This window comes from Bison bison, unplaced genomic scaffold, assembly GCF_000754665.1.
Source record: "Bison bison bison isolate TAMUID 2011002044 unplaced genomic scaffold, Bison_UMD1.0 scf7180017864464, whole genome shotgun sequence".
Classification (NCBI taxonomy): Eukaryota; Metazoa; Chordata; class Mammalia; order Artiodactyla; family Bovidae; genus Bison; species Bison bison.
Window position 1 is genome coordinate 5,338,684 of NW_011495025.1, and position 16,510 is coordinate 5,355,193.

At 37.7% G+C, this 16,510-nt stretch overlaps 1 protein-coding gene across 6 annotated transcripts in view; it reads left to right on the forward strand.

The window, feature by feature from the left end:
* Positions 1-16,510, forward strand: part of FAM13A (family with sequence similarity 13, member A) — a 338,691-nt gene that overhangs the window by 32,167 nt on the left and 290,014 nt on the right. For all 6 annotated transcript variants that reach the window (XM_010860157.1, XM_010860158.1, XM_010860160.1 and 3 more), the window contains exons 2-3: positions 7,150-7,339; positions 15,531-15,740. In XM_010860157.1, coding sequence (XP_010858459.1) covers positions 7,183-7,339; positions 15,531-15,740 — 367 coding nt within the window. In that variant the 5' untranslated portion in view covers positions 7,150-7,182. The remainder of the gene's footprint in view (positions 1-7,149; positions 7,340-15,530; positions 15,741-16,510) is intronic.

A 16,510-nucleotide genomic window follows, 5' to 3' on the forward strand; every position in this document is an offset into this window, starting at 1 on the left:
TTTTTTTTTTTGGAAGAATGGTTGGCTCTGTGGATGGGTTTAATTGGTTAATACCTGTGCAGAAGATTTGGGGGAAATTCTAGTTACAGTGGTGGAAAGTGCAAACTAGCATGAAAGAATTAGGCCAGTTAAGTAGGGAAGACTATACTATAATAACTTTGATTAATTGTTTCATATCTTAAAGCTGACTTAGGGAAATTAAATTTCAGAGAAGAAGCTTGTGTCCAGTAATTTCTGAAATAGAGATCATAAGAGAGCATATTTGAGTTGTTCTCTGTAACGATGAATTGACAACAGTTGATGAAGGGGTAGTGCAGCAAGTCATAGCATAATTGTTTATGTGTCATATAATTAAATATAAGTTCATATAGGTAACAGGCAGTTTGGAGATTTCTGTTTAAATTTATCATTCAAAATGAATGTTTTATGGAAGGATTCTATATGATTTTATTTTATGACAATTCTGAATTATTATAGTTACTCCCTTAAGACTAAGTTGGGAGAGTTTAGCATATCAGATATTAAAATAACAGGAATTAAAACAGTTTAATAATGACTAGCTACTTGAAGAAAGATAATTGCTGTATTTCTTCCTCTTTCAACTAGAGATGGATCAAAGATATAAATATCCAAGTGAAGTCATAAAAATACTAGAATAACACATGTGTGAATTTAAAGATTAATTTTGGATCAAGGAATGTATTTCAAAGGAAACCCAGCCCTGAAGAAAAAGATGGGTAAAGTTTTCTGCCAAATAACCAAAATGTCTGTACAACACAAATATCATAAGTTAAATGCCAGAAGGAAACTAGAGCATATATTTAAAACACACATGACTAAAACAAGATTAATTATTTTAATATAAAAAAAATCCTACAGATCAGTAGGAAAAAGGAAACCACCCAATTAAAATTAGGCAGAGCTTATGACTAGAAGGCTCACAAACAAGAAACGTAAATGCAAATTCACAAAGAAAATTGCTCAATCTCATTCATAGTTAATTCATGAAATTTTTTAATACTCGTTGATAAAATGGGAAACAGGCACTCTCATATGCTATGAATCAAGCTGTAAACCATGAAAGCATTTTTGTAGGGCAATGTGGCAATACTTATTAAAATTTATAATTTATACAGTAAGTTCGGAGAAGGCAATGGCAACCCACTCCAGTACTCTTGCCTGGAAAATCCCATGGACGGAGGGGCATGGTGGGCTGTAGTCCATTGGGTCGCTAGGAGTCGGACACGACTGAGCGACTTCACTTTATTTTTTCACTTTCGTGCATTGGAGAAGGAAATGGCAACCCACTCCAGTGTTCTTGCCTGGAGAATCCAAGGGACGGGGGAGCCTGGTGGGCTGCCGTCTACGGGGTCGCACAGAGTCGGACACGACTGAAGTGACTTAGCAGCAGCAGCAGCAGTAGCAGCATACAGTAAGTTAAAGGGAAATTTATTTTGCTTTCATATAATCTAGTAGCAAGAAGCTCCTCTTTTAACTCTTGGAGGTAATATTAAAAAAATTACAGCTTTATAAGCCCGTCCATCTAGCAATTGTGCCTCTAAGAATTTATCTTATAGGTATCTGTACAATTATGTAGAAATGTTTGCATGATTGCTTATTGCTGAAATACTTGTAATATCAAGAACTGTAAATAACCTAAACATCAGTAAATAAGATTGGTTAAGTCAGTTATAGTGTCTTTATAGTGTAATATTAGCAAATATATGTGCTAATATGGGAAGGCCTCCAAAATAAGCAAAAGCAAGGTAAATATACAAATAGTATAGTTACATTTGCCTTTATATATGTGTGTGTGTGTGTATATACACACACCCCACATTTTGTTTATTCATCTTTTGATAAGCTTTTGAATGGTGATCTCTACTTTTTGACTGTTGTGAATAATGCTACTATGAACATTGGTCTACAGGTACCTGTTTTAGTTCCTGATTTTAGGGTATATACTCGAAGTGTAATTGATGGATCATAGAGTAATTCTATATTTAACTTTTTGAGGAACTTCTATTTGCCATAGTGCTATATCATTTTACATCATCACCAGCAGTGCATAAGGGTTCCAATTTTTCTACATCCTATGCCAAAGCCTTTGACTGTGTGGATTACAATAAACTGTGGAAAATTCTGAAACAGATGGGAATACCAGACCACCTGACCTGCCTCTTGAGAAACCTGTATGCAGGTCAGGAAGCAACAGTTAGAACTGGACATGGAACAACAGACTGGTTCAAAATAGGAAAAGGAGTATGTCAAGGCTGTATATTGTCACCCTGCTTATTTAACCTACATGCAAAGTACATCATGAGAAACGCTGGGCTGGATGAAGCACAAGCTGGAATCAAGATTGCTGGGAGAAATATCAATAACCTCAGATATGCAGATGACACCAACCTTATGGCAGAAAATGAAGAAGAGCTAAAGAGTCTCTTGATGACAGTGAAAAAGGAGAGTGAAAAATTTGGCTTAAAGCTCAACATTCAGAAAACTAAGATCATGGCATCCAGTCCCATCACTTCATGGCAAATAGATGGGGAAACTGTGGAAACAGTGGCTGACTTTATTTTTCTGGGCTCCAGAATCATTGCAGATGGTGACTGCAGCCATGAAATTAAAAGACGCTTACTCCTTGGAAGGAAAGTTATGACCACCTAGATAGCGTATTGAAAAGCAGAGACATTAGTTTGCCAACAAAGGTCCGTCTAGTCAAGTCTATGGTTTTTCCAGTGGTCATGTATGGATGTGAGAGTTGGACTATAAAGAAAGCTGAGCAGCGAAGAATTGATGCTTTTGAACTGTGGTGTTGGAAAAGACTCTGGAGAGTCCCTTGGACTGCAGGGAGATCCAACCAGTCCATCCTAAAGGAGGCCAGTCCTGGGTGTTCATTGGAAGGACTGATGTTGAAGCTGAAACTCCAATAATTTGACCACCTGATGTGAAGAGCTGGCTCATTTGAAAAGACCCTGATGCTGGGAAAGATTGAGGGCAGGAGGAGAAGGGGACGACAGAGGATGAGATGGTTGGATGGCACCACTAACTCAGTGGACATGGGTTTGGGTGGACTCTGGGAGTTGGCGATCGACAGGGAGAACTGGCGTGCTGTGGTTCATGGGGTCGCACAGAGTCAGACACGACTGAGTGACTGAACTGAACTGAACCCAGCTTTTTATTTTCTGATTTTTTTTTGATAGTAACTATCTTAATGGGGGGACTGTGTGGTGGTTCAGGCAGTAAAGGATCTGTCCACAATGCAGGAGACCCAGATTTAATCCCTGGGTCACATGGGTCCCCTGGAGAAGAGAATGAATGGAGTTGCAAAGACCCGCCTGAGTGACTAACATTTTCACTTTTCAACTTGATGGGTGTGAAGTATATCTAATTGTGGTTCTGATTTGCATATGGTTAGTGAGTAGTGAAATCGAGCATTTTTTGTGCTTATTAGCCACTTGTCTATCATTTTTGGAGAAGTGTTTATTCATTTTTGAAATGGGTTTTGTTGTGTTGAGCTGTATATGTTCTTAAACATATTTTGGATATTAAACTTGTATCAGATATATGATTTGTTAACACTTTTTCCTGTTCTGTGGATTGTCTTTTCACTCTGCTGATAGTATCTTTAATGTACAAAAGTTTTTCATTTTAATGAAATACAGTTTCTTTGTCTTTATTGCATGTGCTTTTTGGTATCCTTATTAACTTTGGTTATTTTGTTAGGTTACAGCTATTATTTGTTTCTTGGCAACATTTTTTTAATGAGTTATTTCAAGGAAATTGTGATGTTCCTTTATTCTTTTAAAAATACTGTCAGTTTAGTTGCTATGTTCCTTTTTCCTTACTCACATTTCAGTGAGATGGATTTTTGTACTTCAGTATGAAGACAGTCCTGTGGGGTGTAGCAATGAGAGGCCAAGGTAGCTTTTCAAGTTTTCAATGCTGAGACTCCCTCCTGTATTGCTACCAAAGGACTGTTTTCTTGAATGTGGCCCTTCTGTTTGCCCATTGCTCCGCCTTCTCTCAGAAGCTCACCTGGTCAGGAGAGCTCTACTGACTTTTCTTCATAAACTTGCTCTCCAAGATCATGAACTATTAGGTGGTGAATTTTCCTGGTGCTCCTGATAACTGCCTCTTGGGGTCCCTGTAGATATTTTCTATAGCTTTTTCCTCTACGAAGTTGAGCCCTGTTCAGCTCCCAGAGTGTGCTCTATCTTTAAAGTAATACATATTTGTAGGAGATTTTTAAGAACATCCACTCCTGGGCTCCTACTGATCCTCCCCAGACTCCTCCTAGAGCTGGTGTGATGTCTGCGATAAGTTTCCTGTCCCATCTTTGCCTTTAGCAGCAATAATACACATATTGGACTTTATAGCTTCTCTGTCTTCTGTTGATTTACTTTTCTGCTTAATCTGCTTTGTATGTCTCTGAAAATATAGCTGTTTTGTTTCATAGTGTTTTCTTTAAAACAGTATTTATCTTTTTTAAAAGTATTAACCTAAAATAAATTATCAATTAAAAATGATGAATCAAGTATTCCTTTACTGCTTTGATTATATATAAACTTGCTGTGTAGTAGGGGTCTATATTGAGTAAACAGTTAGCTTAATTTGTAATCAGTTCAAAATGTGTGAGGTTAATTACATGTCTCATCCTTGAAAATATTGAGCCGTAATGCCGATTGCCTATTTACACTATCTGTTAATAGACGCAACATACTGACTGTACTGAGTAAAAGATAGAATAAAGAACAGGACTGTTAGCAGAAAGAATGTTAATTTAGGTTTTAAACATATAGACAGGATTTCTAAGAAAACTTTGAATTTCTAATAAAAATTTTATAAATTTTGATACTAATGTGCAAAATGATTTTATCTTTATCTTTCAAAAGTCATACCTGTATATTTTAAGAAATTGAGATCCTAGGAGAATAATTAGATCATTAGACTATCTACCAACCACAAGCCTTGACCACAGTGCCTTTTTCAACCTCAGTCTTTAGTTCACACAAACATTTGAGTACAGAAGTGGTTAAGGATCTCTGAATTGTTTTGAGAAGAAATCAGAGTAGTTTCCTGGAAGAAGGATGATAATGATCATGATTGTAACAATTGGTACTTACTAAGTGTGCCAGACACTCTTATTCTTACATATATTTGAGCTGCTTGCAACCTCATTTATGGCTATATGCCAGGAACTCCTGGTATCCCCATTTCATAGATGGGGACCCTGAGAGTAAGTGACTTGTCCAGGTTTGCATGGCTAATGATATTGGAATGGGATTCAAAACAGAGTCTGGTTCCACGGTCCATGCTCTAAGCCAGTATGCTATGTTGTGTCTGTAAGAAAATGATAAAATTTGTATGATCTGATCTCTTTGTCAGCTGTTTCTGATGCTACATTTAAGACTGCTTTCAAAGTTTCATTATTACAGGTTACTTTTTGGCTGCTTACTCACCAGATAGACCTGGTTGACTGAAATTTTCCACGTATTCTTTTGAAAGATACAGGTTTTTAAACTCACACCAAAGTAGTAGTGGTTACAGATTTGACTTAATAACTTCCTTGGTAACAGAAGTGACAGTTCTTGCCCATACTACTCTGTAGTAGCTAACACTATGCCTTATTTAGAATATTAATAGATACTAAATCTGTGTTACAACTGTATTGTTGTTGTTCAGTCGCTCAGTTGTGTTTGACTTTTTTCGACCCCATGAACGGCAGCATGCCAGGCTTCCCAGTCCTTCACTATCTCCTGGAGTTTGCTCAAACTCGTTTATAACTTTATACATTTGCTGAATTTTACTAGGGAAATCTGGCTTTCAAGTATGACCTATTAAAAGATGTCCATGAAAGTTGATGTGATTTTATAGACTATAAGATTCAAAATCAAATTGTAACTACAGAAATCCTACTAAAAATCACAATTGTAGGATTTTCTTTGTGTAGCTGTCATGTGTCACATGTAGTAGTTATCATAGTTTGTTACTATAATTATATACAAACTACTTTAATGTTAATATAAATTTAAATTAAGGAGAGGAACATGGGAGTATGATGAAACTCTTACCAGCTCCATGACGTTTACCAAATTACTTCTTAACTCTTTGATCTTTGTTTCCTCATCTCTATGATGGAGATAGTGTTTCTCTTTTTAGATTGTAAAATCTACATGAACCTGCACTTACAATATTGACACTTTAGTTAGTTTCATTCATTCTCAAAAGGGTATATTTCCCCTAATCTGCTTCCCTTGTCCTCAAATAAAATTTTTTGCTTTTTGCCATCTTTTTAGGGTTTAGAGTTACAGATGCATACATTTACATAGGACACATGCTTTATTAAAAACAACCCTCACTTAATTATGTTAAACCATATTAAAATTTATCTTTTAAATTACTTCCTTGGGGACAATTTTTCTATTAAAAGGAAGAAACAAACCTATATGAGGTTTTCACTGTGATAACATGAATGAACTGTAAATTGCATTTTTAGTTATAATATGTACAGTCTTGTTGAAATTGCTTAAGTTGTGATTACCTGAAACTTTGCTGTTTCAGAGATTATAGCATTTTGAATGTCAAAGAGAACTGAGTTGATTTTATGTGCCAATATATCAGCGAGATATTCAGATATAATCAAATCAGAGACATAAGTGTTCCTTCTACATATTTATGTTTTCTAGTCCCTCAAATTAAAGCTACCTTAAGATGACATCTAGATAAATCTTCGTTTTCAGTAGTGTCTTACTATTACAGGATCTGCATGGGATTTCAGTGTTCTGACAAACGTTTTCTTTTCTTGTTAGCAGGTACTTGTGAGTCACACCCCCGGTTACTGTAGTAATCTGTCTTAGATACTGCAGTGTATCGCTCCCTCTCTTAGATACGGTTAAGTTGTGGCTTTAGGTTTCTCATTATCTTTCACTTCTTTTAATCAGTATATCCGTGTATGCCATTCCTAACACTGAGCAGCATTAGAGAGTTATTAGGGATTTAGGTTTGAGTTGACATAAAAATAAGTGAAGACCACTCCTCTACAGCCTCCAATACTTACCCTTCAGCTCAGGTGACTGTGTGGTAAGCATGCAGCCTCCTGTGGTAAATGTAACTGACTGCTCTTTTTTCTCCCGCTATTTTAAGCAAAGTAAAACAGCGGTTCGGCTGAAAGAAGACATGAAAAAGATAGTGGCGGTGCCACTACACGAGCAGAGGAATCCCACCTATACCAAGTTGTTTGGAGTCAGTCTCCAGGACCTCCACCAGCAGGGGCTGACCGAGAATGGTGTTCCAGCTATCGTGGGGAGCATAGTGGAGTACTTGACCATGCACGGTGAGTCCAGTCGTGTTGTGTGACTCTGCTATTTTTACAAAAGAATGTTTCAGTGTGAATTCATCATGCATTATTAGAATATTCCCTAAAACACCTTAATCAGAATATTGAATTATGGCATAATATACCCTGCCTTTATAAGAGGATGTTAAGAGCATTATGACTGTTTAACATTATTTGGAAAATACTTAATTCAGCTTACCATGGAGAAATCACTTTAGTAATTGAGGTTTCTAGTTTGGAATGATTCCTAGTGTAAAGTACTAAAAGACACTGTTTTAATATTAATGCTGAGTTCTCTTGACTTGTTCCCTCTGAGAGTCAATACTTTTTAATGTAACAGAATACTTTGAGTATCTCTTTCGGTTTGAGGTCAGTCATGAACTTGTTGAATATGTTGATTGCTTTCAAAACTCAGCAGAAATAGCAAAAGAAAGTATTATGTATAACCTACTGTGGTGTTGGGAGGGGGCATTAACTTTTGGAATGGTAAAATTGTGTAAAATAATTGTAGACTGCCATAGAACATTGAATGATAAAAAGAAAATCATATCCTCTCTTTGTTAGTTAGAGAGCAAGTATGTTTTACAGCTTTTTAAATTATTTTATTTAAAATAAGACTTAAAAATGTCTATGACTTGAGAGAATGTTGTTGTTCAATCGCTCAGTCCTGTCTGAATTTTTGTGACCCCATGGACTGTAGCACACCGGGGTTCCCTTCCTGCCTGTTTCCCACAGTTTACTCAAACTTATGTCCATCAAGTTGGTGATGCCATCCAACCATCTCATGTCTGATGCCCCCTTCTCCTCCTGCCTTCAATCTTTTCCAGCATCAGGGTCTGTTTCAGTGAGTCAGTTCTTCACATCAGATGGCCAGAGTACTGGAGCTTCAGCTTCAGCATCAGTCCTTCAGTGAATATTCAGGATTGGTTTCCTTTAAGATTGACTGGTTTGACCTCTTTGCTCTCCAAGGGACCCTCAAGAGTTTGAGAGAATGATGCTTATCAAATGAGGGCAGGGTGATGGGAGAGCTCCAAACTATAATAAATATCAATAAACTTTAAGAGATTTGGAAAGAAGCTGTTCTGAGGGAAGAGCTTGTAATCTTCATTTTCTATGCTGAAACAAACATTTATATACTAAAACAAGACTCTCTGCAGAGTAGAATATGAAACTTGTGGGTATTTTTAAAGGTAAAACTTGAGATTTGGAAGACATTCTGTACTTTGGGCAGTTTGCTTCACCTGACTCTTGGCATGATTCCAAGTCAGTTGCCCCTGCTGAGGAGGAGGCTGCAGGTAAATGTTCCACCTTTCCTATGTAGGAACATGTATGTGCTGTAACAGGGACTGAATGGCAGACAGTTCAGGCCTCAGAAGGTGTTTTGTGTTACTTGAAAAACAGCCATTTGCTCAGGTTATTTGGTATGTAGATGAGAAAATATTATAGTATTTTGCTTTGAAAACTGAAGAGCCAGGGACTCATTGCATTCTTACCTCCTAGGAGTTAGTGTTTTGGGAGGAAGATAGCTGCAGGAGGGTGAGATTCTTAGAGAACAGTTCTGGATTTGTTCAAGCACGTTAAGCAGGTTAAACACAAAGGTGTTATATGCAGTATGGCAGGAAGATGGGCCCTTGGCCTACAAAATCTTAAAGCCAGGTGTTACAGAGTTAGAGGTTTGACAGGACTTAGTTACACACTCGCTATTAAGTAAAACTGTAACCTCTGACTTAGATATGAGACGATCACTAGATAATTCATTTAATATCTTAAATAGGGTTGTTTGGTATTACTCATTTGGATGCCAAATGTGACAACCTAAGATAATATTTTCATTATGGCATCACTGATATTCTGACCTTTTACCCAACAATGATTAAGTAATAGCCTTTTGAGGTTACTCTTATGTAAAATTGGCCTTCCCTGGTGGCTCAGACCGTAAATAATCTGCCTGCAATGGGGGAGACCTGGGTTTGATCTCTGGGTCAGGAAGATCCCCTGGAGAACGGAATGTCATCCCATAACAGTATTCTTGCCTGGAGAATTCTATGAACAGAGAAGCCTGACTGGCTGCAGTCCATGGGATCACAAAAAGTTGGACACAACTGAGCGATTAACACTTTATGTGAAATCATTTTTATTTTTAATCTTTTAAAACAATATTGAATAACTACTAAATGTATGTGGTTTGAAATTCAGAAAGGTATACAGTGAAAAGTCTTTCCCTCCAAACCCTGTCCCCTGACCATTCATCTCGCCCTCCCCAAAACAATATACTAAACTATTTTTTGCTACATTCTTGCAAAGATATTTGAATATATAAGCAAATTTGTGTATTTTCTGTTTCCCTTTTAACATTAGCACATCATGCACACTGTTTATGAATCTTCTTTAAAAAAATCACTCAATGGTATATTTTGAAGACTGTTCCATTTTGCATAAAGAGCTTTCCTCGTTTAATTCTTTATTCCTCTGCATGCTGTTACACTTTATATGTGTGTCACTGTGTTAACTAGTCACATCCTGATCAACATTGAATTGTTCCAGTCTTTTGATGTTTGCAGACAATGATTCAGTGACCGACCTTTAACACGTATCGAGCACTGTGATGTGCCTATAGACTAACCTTCTGAAAATGGGCTTATGGATCAAAAGATATGTGCACTAATAATCTTAGGAATTGAGCTAGTTTACATTCATGCCATCAGTGTATGAACATCTGGGCAAATTTTGAATTAGAGATTGCGTTTCTTCTATTTCTCCTTAGTGTACCCTTCATTGTACTTTAATAGGGTGGATTCAGGTAATACAAAACTAAATGTTTTAGTGGGCTCAGGCAGCTATCAAACACATGGCCCCTGCACTGGAAACACGGAGTCTTAACTACTGGACCACCAGGGAAGTCCTTCAGTCCATCATTCTTAGCCAGGGTTAAGAATACCCTGGTTAAGAATATGTGTTCAAAATATACATTCATCGACAGTACCTCAGATCTACTGAATCAGAGTCTTGACAGGCACCTGCCCTGTATTTTGAAAAGCTATGTAGTTAATCACACTGTAGACAACCTGAAGCTGCTTTCTGTATTTGAAACTATTACTTTAATAAACCATAGGGCCCGTGTAAGTTTGAAGTGTGGTATGGAGTTTGAGGAGCTTCCCTGGTGGCTCAGTGGTTAAGAATTTCATCTGCCCGAATGGATAAGAAAGCTGTGGTACATATACACAATAGAGTGTTACTCAGCCATTAAAAAGAATACATTTGAATCAGTTCTAATGAGGTGGATGAAACTGGAGCCTATTATACAGAGTGAAGTAAGCCAGAAAGAAAAACACCAATACAGTATACTAACACATATATATGGAATTTAGAAAGATGGTAACGATAACCCTGTATGCGAGACAGCAAAAGAGACACAGTTGTATAGAACAGTCTTTTGGACTCTGTGGGAGAGGGCAAGGGTGGGATGATTTGGGAGAATCGCATTGAAACATGTATAATATCATATGTGAAACAAATCTCCAGTCCAGGTTTGATGCATGATACAGGATGCTCAGCGCTGATGCACTGGGATGACCCAGAGGGATGGCATGGGGAAGGAAGTGGGAGCGGGGTTCAGGATGGGGAATACATGTACACCCATGGCAGATTCATGTTGATGTATGGCAAAACCAATACAATATTGTAAAGTAATTAGCCTCCAATTAAATAAATTTATATTAAAAAAATAAATAAAATTTAAAAAAAAGAATTCCGTCTGCCAATTCAAGAGGCTTGGGTTCAATCCCTTGGTCAAGAAGATCTTCTGGAGAAGGAAATGACAACCCACTCCAGTATTCTTGCCTGGGAAATCCCACGGGTAGAGGAGCCTGGTGGGCTACAGTCCATGGGGTCCCAAAAGCATCGGACATGACTTAGTGACTAAACAACGAAAACAAAATGGAGTTTGAGGGCAAGATACTTCAGTTGGTTTTGTTTCACTGTTTTATAGCTTAAGTCAACAAGTATTTATTATGCACCTGTGAGACAGTAGGCACTCTGTCAGATATGGGATTAGGGATGATTGGTTGTATAATTAACCGTATTTAGATATTATAGTCATACTTTGTTGTTTAATGTAAATGTAGATATCTAACAACTTGCTGTGAGGGAAACCTTTTACTATTATAAAGGAATTTTGAAACAGAAAGTGCTTATCAAGCTCTCTATTAAGATCTTTTAAATAGACTTTTCTTTGGCCACCTGATGCAAAGAGGCGACTCATTGGAAAAGACCCTGATGCTGGGAAAGATTGAGGGCAAGAGAAGGGGGCAACAGAGGATGAAATGGTTGGATGGCATCAGCAACTCAGTGGATATGAGTTTGAGCAAACATCTGGAGATAGTGAAGGACAGGGAAGCCTGGTGTGCTGCACTCTATGGGGTCACAAAGAGTCAGACACACTGAGCAACTGAACAACAAAAATAGGCTTTGGGTTTTTATAAAAACCAAAAAAACCCACAAAATTTACATGTATTTTTCCATTCAAAGGAAAATCTTGTAAGTTATGAGTCATATCATGTTTATACTGATTGCTGCTGCTAAGTCGCTTCAGTCGTGTCCGACTCTGTGCGACCCCATAGACGGAAGCCCACTAGGCTCCCCCGTTCCTGGGATTCCCCAGGCTAGAACACTGGAGTGGGTTGCCATTTCTTTCTCCAATGCATGAAAGCGAAAAGTGAAAATGAAGTCGCTCAGTCCTGCCCGACTCTTAGCGACCCCATGGACTGCAGCCTACCAGGCTCCTCCGTCCATGGGGTTTTCCAGGCAAGAGTAGTGGAGTGGGGTGCCATTGCCTTCTCCGTTATACTGATTAGTTATTTTAAAATAACTAATGTTGTTTATTGTGTTACTGGATTGCTTCTACTTTAACATGAAGATGCTGTGGGATATTTAAATAGTGTAGGATTCTCTACTTACCACCAGATGTCAGAATATGCATACATATTGTCATATGACTGTCTGGGCCAGTGTGCTAATAAGAAAAATTCTGACTTCTGGCATGTTCAGTTTCTGTTGATGGATTCATACGATCATATATGTATTCATTAGATTTTTAAATACTTCAATTGTAGCTGTCAGTGCTGTATACATTATTTTTTGGCATTGCTAATCCATTAAATTGATGTTTCATTATGATTAATCTACATCTCCTGAAATCAAATGTGACAGAATCTCAAATGTACGAGAGTAACTCCATAAAGCTTTCTAAACATCTCCTCCCTCTGAACGTTTCTGTTGTAATCATTTCCTAAAAATTTATAATAGGAAACATTAGAGACTGTATAGTCTGGTAAGTTTCACATGGGTATTGTATATAAGTTCATAAGGGACTTCAAAAAACTATATGGATTCTTTTTGCCAGAGTAAAATAACCATGTCCTGATTGAAAAGTCACTAAATATCCTTCGCGTTGTTTGGGTGAGAAAAGTTCCTGAGGGAAGAGAGTTTTGCAAATAAGTGAAGTCAGGGCAGAAAAAATGGTTTAGAAGCATTGACTTTGATGACTTCTATTTGTAGCTTCTCTGTCCTTTATTAAGGTCCACAGGGATCAGGAATGTTTAAGACTAAAGCCAGTTCTTGGAGCTGGCTAGTTATTTTTTAATAACTGAAAGTACATTTATTTGAGGGAAGGGTCAAAAATCCTTGTTGGAAGAGGGAACCTCAGGTCAAAGCTAGAAAATTACTGTGAAATCAGATCCAGGGGCATTTGCTGGGCCAAAAGCAGGCTCTCGAGCTGGGTAGATAGAGGACTATATTGTCAAATTATGTATCTTCAGAATTAAAATTGTTTATTATCCCACAGTTCCTATGGGTTAGAAATTTAGACACAGCTTAGTTATGTCTTCTGTTTTAGTGTCTCTTTTAAGGCTGCAGTCATGGTGTTGGCTGAGGCTACCATTCATATCAGGACTCGACTGGGTAAAGGTTCACTTCCAAGCTCCTGCATGTGGTTGTTGGCATGATCCAGTTCCTTGTGGCCTGTTGACCTGAGGGTCTGGGTTACTCACTGACTGTTGTCCAGAAACTGCCCTCACTTCCTTACCACGTGGACCTTTTTGTAAGGGAGCTCACAAAATAACAGCTGATTCATCATAGTGAGCAAACAAGAACAGTCAGAGGGAGAACGCAAGCAAGCAATGTAGACATCACAGTCTTATAACCTAATCTCAGAAGTGAGGTTGCAACCTCATCACGTTCTCTTGTTTAGAAGCTAGTCACTAGGTCCAGACCACACTCAAGGAGGGGAGGGGACTCCACATGGCATGGATACCAAGAGGTGAGGGTCAGGCACTAGGGCCGGTCGAGAAGCTGCCTAGCTCACAAACTGCCTGCTGTCTCCTCTATTACATGGTGGCCTAGCCATACCAATTGTGAAATATTTTTAATATCATCTCTGGTTTCACCAATTTTTGCCAAAATTGAGCTAAAATTCATATCCATTTTTGATACTTGTGTTCTTCATAACCCAATAATATGTGTATATGTAGAAGTACAAAAACATCTTATCAGATGACAAATTCCATAAGGATCCTGGTGGTATTTGAAGTTTTTTTCTCATAGTTGGTTTTTTGTTTTGGTACCTAACATACTGCAGGGTATTTTGCTGAATTAAAGGATTCATGAATGTCTTATCAAATTACAAAGTAAATGAAATTAGCTTTCTTTTTCTTTAGAAAGAGAAATACAGTTAGAGGAAAGAGAGAGAAACCAGGGCTGATAGGAACAAACACCTGCCATCTAAATAATTCAGATAGGCTTCAGTGCTTAGGTGGTTGGCTGAAATTCACCATTGGACTCTCAAAAAGAGAGTCTGTGGGTTACTCTTTTCTTAGATTGTTTCTCACACTTTCAACATTCCTCCACCATCTGACTCACTTGCTTTCATGGTACTTTGTCTTCTTGAACCCAGCACACTGAGCTGGAAGTCATTGTCCTCGACCTCAAACCAGCTGCCACCCTTCTACCACACCCCGCCTCCACCTCATTCTTTACAGTACTTTTTCCTGAATCCCTAGTTTTCAAATATTAAAGTTACTTTTCAGTCTTCCCCACTTCTCTGTTTTCTTTGTATGCACCAAGTTCCCAAATCATCTTTATTCTTTCCTTTGCATTCCCTTCCCACCATAGTGTCTGTCTTACTGCCTTATATAGACTGTAGTCACCCTAAGGCAAGCTCTCTGCCCTCTGCATTCTCTACTTAGCTAGCTAGGTCTTCTTTCAACCTGGTTTATGTTGTCTGCCACAGTCAAACACACATTTAATGCTCCATTGATAAATTATGATAAAGTCTTTGCCCTTTGTCTTGACATGCATTATCTTATACTTAACCATTTCTTCCATTTTATTAACTCATGACTGATAAACACTCCATATTTCCACCTGCCTACCTACTCTCTGTTCTCCTCTCTCAGCTTCTCTATTCATATATTGGTTTCTCTTTGTCAGGGATCAATTAAGTTTTTTGGGTTGTGATGCTTAATCCTTTTGTGGCCCTCTTTAAGAGAAAGAATACAGAATTAAGAGTACAGAAACAGGGATAGAGCACTGGAGAGGGCCCCAATAAACGAGAGGCTTCTCCAGGAAGCCTTCTCTGCTTAGCCCAACTAACACAAATAATCACAGATCAATAGGCCAAAGGCCAAGATCTTTTCTTAACTACTTTGCAGTCTCTAAGTCTTACAGTTTGTATTTATTGATTACTAAAGAAGTAATGGTTCTTTATCAAATAATTGCAAAGGTAATCACATACAGTTAAGTTTCTTGCATACATGTCATTCTTTTTTAAATAGTTGTTCTCAAAATGATAAGTTGTTTATGGAGCCCAGAGTAAATTTCTGTTGTATACCGTAGAAGATTATATTTTTAATTACATTTCTTTGTAGAGTAGTGTGTGTTCTGTGTCTGTTGTGTCCTGACCTTATTTTTAGAGGTCAGCTTTCACAACAATCATGTATGATGTTTTGGGTTGATATGTAGTAAATGGGAAAACGTATTATTCTAAGAAAACATTTTTATAAATTTTGAAAATCTTCCAGTGCTTGATAATTATTCAGGAAAGTTTATACTGTGGTTTATTTGTTACTGTTCTTTCGAGTTTGTATTTGTGAGAGACCTCTGTTTATTTTCTGTGTCATCTTGGCTGTTTCAGGACTCACCCAGGAAGGCCTTTTCCGGGTGAATGGCAACGTCAAGGTGGTAGAACAGCTTCGATGGAAGTTTGAGAGCGGGGTGCCCGTGGAGCTAGGGCGAGATGGGGACGTGTGTGCGGCGGCCAGCCTGTTAAAGCTCTTCCTGAGGGAGCTGCCCGAGAGTGTGATCACCTCCACGCTACAGCCTCGCTTCCTTCAGCTCTTTCAGGGTCAGTATACCAAATCCTTCTAGGAATTAAAGCAATTTTATTTTTCACCTAACAGATTTTAAATATTTACAATTCCTCCATTACTGTCACCTTGCTATCTTATTCTAGATCCTTACCTTCTACCCTAAAATAATACTAAATTATGAAATGCTATTATTAAATATAATTTCTAAGACTGTTGGCATATGAATATATAAATAACATAATAGTTAAAACCCCTGGTGCTTTTGGGCCAAAGAAATTCTTTTCTGACTAGTTAGTGACTGCCATCGAAGTACTAAGACTGAGGCATTAAATTTTGTGTAGGGAATATTAATTAAGTTGTGTTTGCTTAGTGTCCTTTGAGACTGAAAAGTCACTAGTGTGCTTTCTCGTAAGCAGTATTGAGTCCTAAAATAGTATTTGTTTTATATAGTTGAAGTTAAAATTGATTGTTTAGAGGTTCTTAAGCATCTGTTTTTCTTTGAGGTAGCGTTCATTTGCAATATTATATTAGTTTCAGGTGTACAACATAGTAATTCAAAATGTTTATATGTTATATTTCATTTAAAGTTATTATAAAATATTGACTATATTCCCTGTGCTGTCCAATATATCTGTGTACCTAATTTATTTTATATGTAATAATCTGTGCCTCTTAATCCCCTACCCCTACCTGTCTTGCCCCTTATCTCTTCTTTCTTCTCATTGGTAGCTACTGGGATGTCCTCTATTTCTCCAAGTCTGTTTCTGTTTTGTTATGTGTATTCATTTGTTTTATGTTTTTCAAT